The sequence below is a fragment of the Vollenhovia emeryi genome, unplaced genomic scaffold (genome assembly GCF_000949405.1).
Source record: "Vollenhovia emeryi isolate VEMERY1.0 unplaced genomic scaffold, V.emery_V1.0 DF939159.1, whole genome shotgun sequence".
NCBI lineage: Eukaryota > Metazoa > Arthropoda > Insecta > Hymenoptera > Formicidae > Vollenhovia > Vollenhovia emeryi.
Window position 1 is genome coordinate 620,242 of NW_011967207.1, and position 13,814 is coordinate 634,055.

At 42.6% G+C, this 13,814-nt stretch overlaps 2 protein-coding genes across 4 annotated transcripts in view; both read left to right on the forward strand.

The window, feature by feature from the left end:
- LOC105564828 (solute carrier organic anion transporter family member 4A1) overlaps positions 1 to 10,033 on the forward strand; it is a 23,080-nt gene extending 13,047 nt beyond the window's left edge. The window contains exons 2-13 of one of the 3 annotated variants that reach the window (XM_012017539.1): positions 349 to 483; positions 918 to 1,137; positions 2,376 to 2,544; positions 3,283 to 3,418; positions 3,777 to 3,954; positions 4,885 to 4,987; positions 7,391 to 7,512; positions 7,647 to 7,910; positions 8,125 to 8,326; positions 8,416 to 8,566; positions 8,646 to 9,028; positions 9,101 to 10,033. In XM_012017539.1, coding sequence (XP_011872929.1) covers positions 460 to 483; positions 918 to 1,137; positions 2,376 to 2,544; positions 3,283 to 3,418; positions 3,777 to 3,954; positions 4,885 to 4,987; positions 7,391 to 7,512; positions 7,647 to 7,910; positions 8,125 to 8,326; positions 8,416 to 8,566; positions 8,646 to 9,028; positions 9,101 to 9,287 — 2,139 coding nt within the window. In that variant the 5' untranslated portion in view covers positions 349 to 459 and the 3' untranslated portion in view covers positions 9,288 to 10,033. Of the gene's footprint in view, positions 1 to 86; positions 484 to 917; positions 1,138 to 2,375; positions 2,545 to 3,282; positions 3,419 to 3,776; positions 3,955 to 4,884; positions 4,988 to 7,390; positions 7,513 to 7,646; positions 7,911 to 8,124; positions 8,327 to 8,415; positions 8,567 to 8,645; positions 9,029 to 9,100 lie in introns of those variants that run through there. The other 2 variants (XM_012017538.1, XM_012017537.1) reach the window with 2 other exon arrangements.
- Positions 10,034 to 11,366: 1,333 nt separating this feature from the next.
- Positions 11,367 to 13,782, forward strand: LOC105564830. Its single transcript, XM_012017541.1, has 2 exons — positions 11,367 to 12,477; positions 12,667 to 13,782. The coding sequence occupies exons 1-2, from the start codon at positions 12,397 to 12,399 to the stop codon at positions 13,762 to 13,764; spliced, it is 1,179 nt and encodes a 392-aa protein (XP_011872931.1). The 5' UTR covers positions 11,367 to 12,396; the 3' UTR covers positions 13,765 to 13,782.
- Positions 13,783 to 13,814: the final 32 nt, after the last annotated feature.

The window sequence follows — 13,814 nt, forward strand, 5'->3', positions numbered from 1 at the left end:
GAGAAAGAGGAAGAGAGAGAGGGGGAGAAAAAGAGGAGAAAAAGGCGCAAAATGGAAAGTGGAAGTATAATAACAGCACTTCGTAGACAATAATATTCGTTCTTAAGCAAGAGAAGTGCGAGCAAAGCTTGGAAAAGAGGCGCGGTGAACTAATCGCATTTGGCTGTCGTCTATCTCTATCATTTGATAAAGTGGAACTCGTCAATCCGAAGTTGCATTTCTTATCGTCTCTTTCAAAAAGGTTCACGGAAGTCGCGATCTCTGACAGTTCGAATGGAAATGATCTCTGTCTAATGAAACGAGCAGTCTTACGATTAGTGAAAGATTTCAGTACCGAATGTTTGCTAGATCTTCGCGATCGACAGTCGCCGAGAGATTGAAGCTAGAAGAATGATTAGCGTAAGCTAAGCGGAAAGCTACGCAAATTCTCGTCTCGCCTCGTGGAAATTATCGACAATTATGAGGGACAAGTTCACATTCAGCGTGAGTATCGTTTGCATGCTGTTGCAATCGATTCTTGTGTTTTTCAATGCGCCCGACGCGATTTGCGAGAAGAGTTGGAAAAAGAACGAACGGAAAACGTCCGGGGGGGGGGGGAAGGGGCTAATATTTGGTTTGTAACCGTCAACAATATGGAACAAAACGTATGCAGACGGCAGTATCACTCGAGACCGTAGGTCACAGAGAGATTGTAGCATATTCTCTCTTCTATTTATTGTTAAAGCCAATCATGTCGTTTTGCTCACGTCGCGTGAGTTCGCTGAATTTACTCTCACCGTTCTCCATTTGCTATTTATTTTGCATATCGTAAGGCTGGGAGAGAGCGTTGGCGTATATTGAAAACGAAGCGCAATATGCAATGTGTATTATTTATATCCCAGATGATAGAGATAAATCCTCGCTGATGTAATTTACAGTCGGGGGTGCCGGACATGCACGAGACCCTGTCTAGCTTCCCGGAACAGTTTGGGGATGGCCCGAGAAAACCGGAAATAAAGCCGGAAATTCTGAAGGAGACGGATAGAACCGCGGACAATCTGAAATGCGGTTGGTTCTGGTTCAGGCCAATTTACTTGCAGAAATTTCGCACTGCGAAATGGGCGCTTTTCTGGCTATGCTGGGCTGGCGCGATGCAAGGTACGTGTAGTTTGATTACTTTTTCGTACGGCGATTCGCCCGGTGTGAACCTTATCGCGAAAATTTGCCGGTGAGCCTATTAGCGTTGCCTGCAAAACGAAATATCCAGTGACAATGCTACGAAGACACTAGTACGAGTATGTTAGAATGGTGCAGAAAATTAATCGTTTTTTTGCAAAATGTATTAAATGAAAATTCTAAAGTTCTTGAAAAAGTCACTTTCAAACGAATGAGAGAATATCTTTAATTGGAAAAAATAGTGTGACCAGTGCTGTCAGTGGCGACAAGATTCGCTTTGATTTTACAGCAATTCCGTTTAAACTTTATTTGGCAATGAATACGAGACGTCAAATGTACGAGGCAATAGACCTCAGAGCCGAAACCCTTTGCGTCAATCTAATATTTCTCAGTTCCTCCTTTTGAGCTTGTCATTAGCGTTGGTGCGTGAAGCGTTAACTTTCTTTCGATCGTCCGGGATTAGACGCGAGTGTCAGGGACGCGAGTATTTTCAGACCGACTTTCCCATCGCCTCGCACGCCGTTATTTATAAAAAGCGGTCGTGCGAGACGCATCTTTGCAGACGTAATTTTTTGATAGCGTTGCGACACAATGTTAACGCACGGGCAACGCTAATAGACGTACGTTTGAATTCGCAATTTCGATGCCTCTCCGTGAGAATAAGTGCGGTGGTGGCGATGATTGACGACAATGAGGAAATTGTCCGACCGATGTCCACAGTTTACAAGAATAACGGAAGAAGGAATAATACGATGGGGGGAAGAGAGCCTAAAAATCCAATCGCGTTGGTAAACGCGTAAATTTGCCGATACATGAAATTACTCTTGATAAAACTTTCAACGAAACGAGTGCTTTCTCTCGCCAGACGTGATTCTTTAGGATTAAAGTATGTCTATTAGATGCATCCTAAGGGAGCCGTTTACTCGGCGTTCCTGTAATGTGAGAGAAGCTAAGAAGACCAACGCTCGCGTGCGTTGTAATACCATGGAATTTCGAGTAGCGCGCAAATACACATGACGACGTCGCGGTACGTTTACCGGAGAGTCGTTTGTAATAATTCGTTATTGAAATTTGTGGGCGGTCGCGAAATTATTCTTCAATCGTAACGTAAACTGCCGCGGGTTGCGAGCAGCAAATGTCGTAAAGCTGGCTCGAATAGCTCGCGAATGGAGCCCATCGATGATGCACGCACGCACACACACGTGTCCTCGTTGTTCCAGGAATGGTCGTGAATGGTTTTGTAAATGTCGTCATAACGACGATAGAGAGGAGATTCGGATTAAAATCGTCGGAGACCGGCTTGATAGCGGGTGGATACGACATAGCTAGCTTCCTTCTTCTCGTACCAGTGAGCTATCTCGGTGGCCGCGCGAAAGCATCGAAACCAAGGTACGCAGCGTGTACGTCGTCGCGCCATTATCTCACGCATTAATATTAATACCGATATCGTTTCTGCACGACGACTCTCATAAATATTAATCCTAACGTCAGTCCGTCCGACACTGTCGGACGTTAATCCCCATCCCGTTTCTTTGCTACGACAACGCCTCGGGACCCTCGTCCGCGTAATCGACAATCGATAGCCCTTCCGGAGATCTTGGACCTCGTCGCGCAGAGACAGCGAGCGGGTCGATGACGATCGTTTCTTTAAAATTACTTTATCCGACTAAAAGAAAAGAAAAATAGAAACCCAGTCAGAAAAATGTTAGTAGATTGGCAGCAGATTTATCAGAAGCCCACACCAAAACCATTTGCGTCCGCAATTGGCTTTTGTTTTAGCAACAGAGTCTGTAAAACGTACGCTATCAGCAGATTGTCGGCAGAAATTGAACAGGTCCAGTTATGTGAGCAGATTTTGTTATATTTCTGCTGACACGCTGGCAACATGTCGAATATATCAGTTCCTGCGTGCAATCTGCAGTCTTTCTGTCTTCAAAATTTGTAGCGGGCATTTGACGAAATCTGTTCTGGCAGATTTTGCCATCTGGGAAGATAACGAGTCAGCATTCCCTGTCGAACAATGATTCATCTCACTTTTTGTTCGGGTTAACTTTGAAAGTACGGTCTAGAATTATTCGCGAGCCTCAAATCTACCCTGTTTCAACCGGATATTCTGGGCTGTCGCAGGTATATCGGCATAGGAGTTCTAGTCTTAGGTATAGGTAGCCTGCTGTTTGCGTCTCCGCATTATCTTGCCGGACCATATAGAGGGGGTCAGCAAACGGAGAACATATGCCAAAGTGTCAATATATCGAGCCATTCGGTAAGTGAGCAAATTCAATTATTTACAGGACGTATTTAAGTTCCTCATTTACAAATCTGGTTCGCTTTATCACAACGTGACAAGTTTAATCGAGGCGACGGGGCAGGTCGCGTAACACCTTTCGACAATACACGGTCGTGTTACGTTGGACCACACGTTGAATTCCCCCCGCGTTCGATCCTAAAGCGAAAATCTGCACGACAAACGATAACAAACACAAATGCGTAAATTAAATGCGTGCGTGAACCAATCGAAACTTGTTTGTAATACCGTGCTTTTCTCGATTCCCACTTCTATTTATGTAGTTTGCCTAGTGAACCCGGGCGACGCCAGATTTATCATTATTTCGGCCACTCAGATATCCTGCACGGATCAATCTGCCGTTCAAGCGGAGCTAGAGCCTTACAGTGGCGTGTACTTAACCATATTTCTGGTAGCTCAGCTGTTACATGGCGCCGGCGCGGCACCCTTTTATACGCTCGGAGTTACGTATTTAGATGAAAATGTTTCGAAGAAGATGTCCTCGGTGTATCTAGGTGAGACGCGCACAAGCGGCGCAAGTACATCCCGGATGGCACGGGGGGAATCCGGAAAGAATTCTTTTTCTATACTCACTTCTGTCTTAGCTACATTTTTAAACGTTCAAGAAGAACTTGCCTTTGTGACACTAATTCTGTCTTTTTCGGACCCGAGATTTGTTTTATACTTTACCGGCGGTATTTATAGTTTGTTCTTATTTCAAGGCTGTCTTAAGTAATAATTGCTCCGCGATTGGTTTATAACATCGTAAGATTATACTTAAGGGGTCATTTTAACGGCCTAAAAACTATGCTTATCTTTAACAATTTGTTTCACAGTAAATACACCATAAATCTTTTTTGCGATTTTTTAAGGCACTCTTAAATAACATAAAAATTAAGCGTTTTCTACACCGTTTGAATGGCGTGTCAAAAAAGATGCAAGTCCGCTGCGTTGATGACTTTTATCATTCAGGCTTGCCGGAAACAAAAATCAAGAAGATTCCTAATCTATATATGAATGTCGCTATGTCTCGAACCTCAATTAAGAATTTGTATTTAAAAATAACAAAATGGTGCCAGTTTGAAAAAAAGTTGTGGAAAGTACTTTTTAAAACTTTTTTTAAACTGGCACCATTTTGTTATTTTCGAAAAGATTTATTTCAGTGTTTACTGTGAAACAAATTGTTAAAGATAAGCATAGTTTTTGGGCCGTCAAAGTGGCGATTTTAAATATAAGAATGATCTATGAATACCGTCTTACAAGAATAATTCTTTTTGAAAGGAATTCTATTTTGCGTTCATCTTGAACAGATTGATTCAGAGAAGCTTAAAAAGCGAATCCTTTGCGAGTTTATGACAATTACCTGTGCTATTCGGGATACTTCAACATTTGTACGTCAACATTTTTTCGATCGATTTTAATAAAACGTAATCCGTGTGCGTCAGGTGTTTACTATACTATGGCCATAATAGGACCAGCACTAGGCTACGTTGTCGGCGGCGAGCTACTGAAAATTTACACAGACTTTCTCACGGTGGACTCTTCTACGTAAGTATTTGAATATTTAAATAGATCGATATACGCGCGCGCGGGCGCTATCTCATGTCATTTAAAAAGGAATATATCAGATATCTTCATTTCCACGAGAAGAGAGTGAAACGAGGGAGCATAAGGGATATTTTATTTTCGCAATGCGTAGTGCGGAATGTAGTCGAACGAAGACAGGGGTAAACCGTGTAACGGCCGTGCCGGATCGGAATTCGTCTCTTCCCGTTGTCACGCTAAACGCATTTTCCACCTTTTTTCCCCCTGATAACACGCGGGAACGTTTAGTCGCGCGTCAGCGGCAACTTTATTAAATTCTCGCGACGATTTATCGGTCGTTCGCGTCTATCTCTCCGACGGAATACACGAATGTGTTCGGCACGGACACGATAACGCGCGTGTCGACGCGCGGTTTCGAACGGAATAACTCACCGATCTGATGGTATGCAAATGCGCATATTCGTCATTTTGCCACTGGTGTCCGAACGACTGCTGGTCGTTTGTAGGAAATTCGATGTCGACAGCAAAACGACCTCTTGATAATACATGAAGCGTCGATTAAATGGCGCGCGCGCGCACAAATGATTGCGCCGATTAGCTAATTTTCAAGAGTAATTATCAAACGACGGCTCCGATACACCGCCGTACGCACGATACTCTCGAAAAAGGCGTGCATTTGTCCGAGAGGCATGAAAACGCAGAGAGACACACGCTTCTCTGCTGCACCGCCGCCGTTAAAAATATTCCGCAGGATCATTAGGGCATATAATGGACCGAGATTAATAGTGCGTGTAACTCCACTGATATACAATATAATCCCGTGGGGAAAATGTCAAGTGGCGAACCAATGTTTGACGATGACGCCGATATTGCCCTTAAAAATTGTTGGCTCATCCCCCAGCACTTAGGACACAATCAAGTTCCATTTGTCTACGCGTCTCCCGGTGGACTCTCCCCAACTACACGCACCCCTTCATCGACCGTTGAGTCATTCTGTACCGCGCGTGAATCAAATTAATCGCTGGCCGAAGAGACAATTTTTTTTTTTCATATCTTTTCAAACACAAACACACGCGCGCACACAAGTACACTTCGAAATCTTATTTGCGCGAAGTAGGAGTAAATAAAATGGAGATAAATCGCTACGCATCTCTACAATGGCAGTCCTGCGGTCGCAATTACATCTTCTCTCTTGTACGAGAAACGAGATTTCTCAAGAAAAAAAGACAAAAATAAGGCGAAATTATTCGCGTAATAGGTACGGCTCTCCTGCTATCGCTGCACGTGAGAGCCGTTCGTGCATGCGCCGCGTTTAATTTCGCAGGTAAATGAAAAGTTTCGCCGGAGATGCAGCAGCAGTAGCAGCGCCGGATGCAGGCTGGCCTCAAGCTGCTTGAAACGAATGACTTCTCTACGTGCACCTTTCCGCTTTCTCACTTTCAAGCTCCTGCGATAAGTTACATTACAGCTACGCTCGCGTGCCGTTTCTTCAGTAATGGATTTCGAGCGTTGCACAAATTATTCCTTTCCTCGGATCAAGTATCGATTCTTTCGTATCGCGCGCCTATTTCTTCCGAATTTATCACTTTTATTACCTTTTAGGAAATTAGCATTTGCTATTAATATATTTCCATAATTTTACTGGCTCGAGTGGGACGCCTGACAAACATTCGTAATTAATATTTATCAAAATATTCAACGGCAATCTTTTATGTTACTGATATTAATATTTATGCGGCTAACGCGATTCGCGTAAGCTTCGATTTTACGAAGTATGTCATTCTATATAAATTATATTCAACGAATACTTTTCTACTCTCTTCTGCGAAAAAGGTACTTTACTTTTATCCTATTTTTATTTTAATTAATCGATTATACGTTGCGCGCGCGCGCGCGCGTCTTTGCTATATATCGAGCTTTGGCAAAATTATTTTCAGTTAAATGATCGTTCTGTGTCATCCATATCTACACAAAGGAACGTTCGCTGCATCTTACACTGAAACTTAATCAAGGAAGTTAGTTTATTAAAGCTTTGTCAGTCGAGAATTTCTGCTCGCGCGAAATTAGAATAGTCAAATCGTTGTCAGATGAGAAGTCAAATGAGACTATGTCGATCGTAAATGCGCCCGATATAATCTTTTAGATGCACATCTTTCTCCGGCGGAGAAAAATCGGTCAGATATATTTTTTTCAATTCATTCAATCGAGATAAAAATGAGTGGATTTAATCGGCGTTCTAGTTTCGTTCTTGCGTACTTACATCCATTACCGTTAAAAGGGAACTCAAAATAGAGTATCGAAATCCCGAGATCTATATAGAATGAATGCTAAATATATTTCCAAAGGCAAGACTTGCCAATATGTGTTTCATCGAATCTATCGCATCCTAAAACCATTGAATTTTAGGATTGGGTTAACTTCTGATAGTAATGTCTGGGTTGGTGCATGGTGGATCGGTTTTTTGGCAGCGGCTGTCATATGCTTCGTCATCGCGATACCGGTTTTGGCATTCCCGGCAGTTTTACCCGGTACGATCATTTTTGTCCTACGCTCTTTTTATTAGATAAAGTAATAATGAAATAAACCTGGAGGTATCAGGTGGCTATTCAGTAAGCATATAAAAAAATCCGAACTCTGTAAAAAGATGAACGGTTTTGAATAGGATCGGAGGAATTAGCCAAGGACAGGGTGTCAGAAGCGCACGAGAAATCGACTCGATCCTCCACTGCCGCGACCGGGGAAGCGTTTTCCAAGATACGAGAGCTGCCACGCGCTTTGACCGAGTTACTTGGAAATCCGGCATTTTTTATGCTGAACCTGGCAGGTGCCAGTGAAGGGTTGCTGATTGCCGGATTCGCTGCTTTCCTACCCAAACTGATTGAAAATCAATTCAGCGTCAGTGCCAGTTCGGCCGCGTTGCTGATGGGTGAATAATATCACAATTCAATTAATCTATCGTAATACAGGTAGCGTTTCATATAAGCGCGGATCGTTATGTGGAATCATTTTCATAAAGCTCTGAAAATGATTCGGCATTGGAGAAGGCGGCCGGAACATAACAAGGAGATTTTTAACAAATGTCAGCCGATGACGTGTTAATTAATTACCGCCACGGTTTTATTACAAAATAACGTTTTCAGGATTGGTGACCGTACCGGCGGGAGGCGGCGGTACGTTTCTCGGTGGCTATTTGATAAAACGTTTCAACTTGCCCTGCTCCGGCATTTTGAAATTTTGTTTACTGGCCACAACCGCCTGCATCGCTTTCACGCTGTGTTTCGCTCTGAACTGCCCGAACTTAGATTTCGCCGGATTGACTGTACCGTATCAAAATATTACGAAGTTTGTACAGTCGATAGATTTATCTTGGTGGATTAAGCGCGTTACAAAAGTTCGATCGCGATTACTGATTATACAAAACTGTGTTGCAGAAAGATCGCGTTATCTCTCGAAAACACCTGCAACAATGGCTGCGGATGCTCCAGGTCGCAATTCGACCCTGTATGCGGCGTGGATGGAATCACGTACTACTCGCCCTGTCATGCCGGATGTAACCGGGCAACGCCGATGAACAACGTCAAAGTATAACTGTGTTTCCCGATGTAATTCTGGAATGGCGTTTTTACGCGGCAGATTAATGCTGTGACGTTTCTTCTTTCAGATATACGCGGATTGCAGCTGTATACACGCGCCGGCGATGAATTTGACAAGCGACAATACCGGCGGCAGTGTCCAGTACGAAGCTATCAATACCACCTGCGCGAGTTCGTGCTCGTACCTATGGGTGTTTATTGTCCTGGCATTTTGCAATATGTTCATGACCTTCCTTTGTACAATGCCGGCGCTTTCGTCGACATTGAGGGTCGTGCGCGACGATCAGCGATCGTTCGCTCTAGGTATACAGTGGATCAAAGTTCGGATTTTGGGAACGATACCGGCACCTATGGTGTTCGGCGCTCTTATAGATGACACATGCATCTTGTGGAACGAAACCTGCGATGGCAGAGGAGCTTGCCTCGTATATGACAATTATTACATGAGCAGGTTGGCAAATTATCGCGAACAGCAGCTTAGGCCCAAGTACTTCACATGTGACCTTGAGCATATTTTTTACAGATATATGCTCGCCCTGGCATTTATCGGGAAAGCGGCCTCGCTGCTTTTCTTCTTCCTAGCATGGTGGACGTACGTTCCACCGAGCACCGGAGGCATCGACCAGAATTCTCGGCAGCAAACGACAGCTACTTTAATGCTGAGTGACACGTCACAAGAAGTTGAAATAGTACCAACTACGATAGCGTAATCTTTACCTAAAAAGGTAAAAAAAACTGTTTCGTTTCTTCTTTTTTTTTTTAGAAAGTTATTCTCTTAGAACTGCTATTTTATAGAAACGGTAGAAATAACCGCGATTTATATACAGATAGACAAATGTCCCGACATTTTTTTCGCGGTGAAATCCACAAAACTCCGAAAACTAGAAGGGTTCAAGTTATAATGAGAATATCGTCGCAAATACATAAACAGATATCAAGCTAGAGTAAATATGTATATGTCAAGTGTGAAGAAAAACTATCATGGAAATCCTTTTTGCACGCTAGAGAGTTAAGTTTTTGATAGCCCTATAATCGAACGTAGTTCGGAAGCTATAAGTAAGAAGTCAATCAAGGGATGTTAAAACATATCCAGGTAGTCGTGCCAAAGAGCCTACAACACCGAAAGTTTCTAGGTTTTCTTGCGACCCTTTATACAATGGACAAGCCTCAGCGCGATAAATCTATATAGTAAGCACGAGCCAAAATATCCAGTTTGCGCAACTCCAACTTCCGAGCACTAACGTAAATTTTTATAGCCCTACATTCGCTGACTGTCAATTAAAGGTTAATCAATTGTATTTCCTATAATGATAAATATTGATAGTACTTTATACCCAGAGATGTGACTTACATAAATTTCGAAGATGGTTTTACCACCCAGATAGCGCAAGACACTCCTATGAACATTTTAAGAATATTCTTCAAGAATATTTGGAATATTCCATAGGTCATTCTTACATATTTATCTTATGTTCGTAGAATATTCGACTGGCACTACTATAAATACTTTTCGAATGTGAATAGAATAATCTATCGAATGTAGCGTGTCGGTTATATATGAGGCTTGTTTCCTGCTGCTACACTGGTGAGCTAGTGCAATAAATTTGAGTAAGACAAATATATTTTTCTCATTCTAGCTTACTGCACTGGTTCATCAGTGCAGGAACAGAAAACAAACCTATGGTATGATCACAGGTGCCACTGCCTTTTGCATAAGAAAATGTATTACACAGTAAACAATGTGCAATACATAAACTCGATAAATATTCTAAAGACGTTCTCCTTTGTTACGAATATATGATTTCTAATTGTAATAATCTATATATATTTATAGAATATTCGATTGGAATATTCTGAAATTAAGAATATTTGCACCCCAGAAGACTATTCATAGAACTATGTGTGCTATCTGGGCATGTATCAACCTTGGTGGTTGTCGTATACTGTATTACCGATTTGATATTACACTTTCTACGCCGTTTTTCGCTGTAATTATTTTTATTAAACGAAAAACGCCCAGTATGCCTAGAGCACGTATTTATACTTGTCATCAATAAAAAAAAAAACTAATTAGGTATATTACCCTTAAATCTTTATCTCTTCGAATATGAGATTTCTCCCAGTTTCCTTCTATACGGAATATATTCCTGAAGGCAAACCTCATAAATCTGTTTAAAAATTACGAAATATTATTAAAGCACTTATATTAAAACCACATATTTTAAAAATATGTTAATTATTATTTTAATATATCTTCTGCGCTCTTTTGTAAATAAAATAAATGTTAATCGTTGATAACGATTGATAAATCAGGAAACGTACTTGACAAATGTTGCTCGATACTTTCATGCAGTTGTCGATAAAGTTGTGAACGATATGCTCTCGGAGAGCTATCAATACCTCCCTGAATATTATTCTGCCTGAACTTTAAACTTACGTCTGCCAAGATAAATATATTATACATGAACATATATACGTACACACATACATTTACACTTACTCACGTAGCATATGATTACCCAGCAAACGCCGAGGATCAATTACATTATATCTGCACTGATGCTCGGTGTTCACTGGGTATTTATATTTAAGAGGATCCTAAAGTCATCGGTTTTATCGACACATTCGAATAAAGTTTTTGCGCTGGTAAACCTTTTTATTAGCTTTTATGCACGAAATAATGCCAGGATAAGTTGCGGACAGCAGAACATTTTCATACTTAAAACACTCAGGTCAGAAGTCTAATGAAAAAGATATTGGTATTTGAAATTTTCCATTTTTTCATCGTGAGCAATTTGAAATTGGCTTTATAAAATTACAAAATTCTTCCACACGATTATAGTACGCATAAAAACTCAGCGGGAGGGTCTACGGCTTTATATAAAGAACGAAGAGCAATTTTGCTTTTCGTTTCGAGGCGTTACCCTCAATTCTCCATCTCCCGAGATTGCGTAAGGTTCACTTCTCAGATAATAAAGATTAAGTTCCGTTACTTAAACCTCTGCTTAAACTAAAGGATCGACGAAGCGCACTTTTCACAGACGGTGTCAATAGCGACCTATCGAGTCGTTGACCTACATCTGAAAAATTGCACAGTAAGTGCGGTGCCTTAGAATCATTAAGGGTATCTGTACCGTTTTTTCGTGGGCCATTTTACCTTGTCTTTCTAAAAAAAAAATTATTTTTCAAAGTTTGGACGTAACACTCCGGACTAGTACCAGATTTGGTTTGACGCCAGCTGATGTGTGAATTTTTAATCAAAATCGTACAAGTACCTATTCTATTTTCCATCATGAGTTGTCTGCTTTTGACAGTGTTTCTTATTCACACTCTTATGAAATAAATAACCGAACTAGCTTAATTTATCGCACAATATTTTGAAATATAAAGACTGGATGCTGATGCTTAACATCAGATTGAATTTACAGTTCGAGATAAGTATGTCACAGTATAAAGTTACAGAATCTATCGACGTTCACCGCAATACCTTTCACGCAGGATGATCGCTTTACTTGTCGATCTGCAACGCGAGTAGATCGTGTACGCGTCCATTCGCATTGGGAACAATAGATGATAAAGATAGGATGCGTTAAGTGTGCCAGGTATATTGCCAGGAAAGGCAAAGAGAGGGAAGTTAAGGACGGGAGGAGGGAGAGAACAGCTTCGGAGACTCATCCTCGAGTTACTTTCACTTGAACTTCTTGTAACGCCGTGTAGTGATCTGCTCGACGGTGTGGGAGCGGAGCTCCCGTTGCTTTCCGCGTAATTCGAACTCGCGTAATCCTTTCGTAAGACCCTTGAATTTTTATTTAAAAAACCATGGCGTTACGCTGGATCCTACAGTCATATCTTCTGCGATGCGCGCTATTCGTCGTCGTTGCCCACGCCGAAGAAGTTTTCGTAAGTAACGAGAACTTGGAACGTTAATGCATTAGATCGGATTAACTGTTGTACGCTGATGACGTCAAGAACGAGGAATTGCTTGTACTTACATAAGTTGGCAGATACGTTAAGTTATCTCGATTTTGAACAAATACGAATAAACGACCTTAAGCTGTACGATTCAATCGCGATTATCCGCCCACGCAGAATACCACTCCGCCAACCGTCAGAACGAGCTTCTCCTGCCTGAACCGGCCTATGGGATTTTATGCCGACGTCGAGGCGAACTGCAGAGTATATCACATGTGCGACGATCACGGGAATAAATTCAGTTACCGATGCCCCGAGGAAACGGCTTTTCGTCAAGATGCCCTGATATGCGATCACGCTCATCTTGTCGATTGCCAGGCGACTATTCACCCGTCGACTCAATTTCCAGACGAGAACGTCGACGAGGAAATTGTGCGCGCGGCTGCCTCGACGAGGTCCCCGGTAGAATCGATCAACTCGCTTGATGACGATCGACTGTCGTTTTCGCGTTCCTTCCAAGTGATTCAACGGCCTGACAAGTCCATGCCTAATAAACTCCAATCTGGCTTCGTCTTCCGCGCGAGTTTATTCTTAAGGAATCAGGATCGGAGTCAACCTAGGCAAATCACCTGTGCGACATGCGGCGCCGATTCGAGGACAGCTTCCACTGCTCGGGCGCTTACTGGACAGATTAATTCTTGGAATCCACCGGAAGACAAATCGACCGCGCCAAGACAGTCGTCCTTATCATCGACGGAGATCCGTGACAAAAATACCGTATATTTGAGTCGCTCGCGCGAGCCGTTCTCGAATCCTTCGCCCGCGAGAGCGATAGCGTCGGAGGATAACCGGCATTCACCTCCTCTGCGTGAGAAATCCCCCTCGTCGAGTTACAACAGTGATTTCCATCCGTACTCGGAGACTCTACGATCGATTCAAGCCAACGCTCACGCGACTTACGCAAAATCCACCACGGAGATTCCTGTGCACGCTTTGACGCTCTCCTTGAAGCCGCTGGTACCGAACGAGCTGGAGTACGATCCATACTATCCCAAACAACCGACGTCCACCGAGGCATATTACACGCCCAGCCATCGCAACAGAGTCGACACGAATGTTCGGTTCTCCAGCTCCAGCCAAGCGCCTCTGATAGTCGCGCAGTCCAATCTTTCCTTTGAAATACCATCCGTACTGCCTGATCTGAACACGCTGGAGGATCTCATCGATCGCCGGAAGTTCTTCTATATTCCGCGCGCAAACGTGAAATCGATATGACGCGCCATTAACTCTTTTTAACCGTCGTATTTGCGACGGAAATTTCAAGT

Coding starts and splice junctions, on each gene's coding strand:
- LOC105564830 (XM_012017541.1), top strand. CDS start 12,397: ATGGCGTTACGCTGGATCCTACAGTCATATCTTCTGCGATGCGCGCTA. Junction 12,478..12,666: donor CCCACGCCGAAGAAGTTTTC/GTAAGTAACGAG, acceptor CCGCCCACGCAG/AATACCACTCCGCCAACCGT.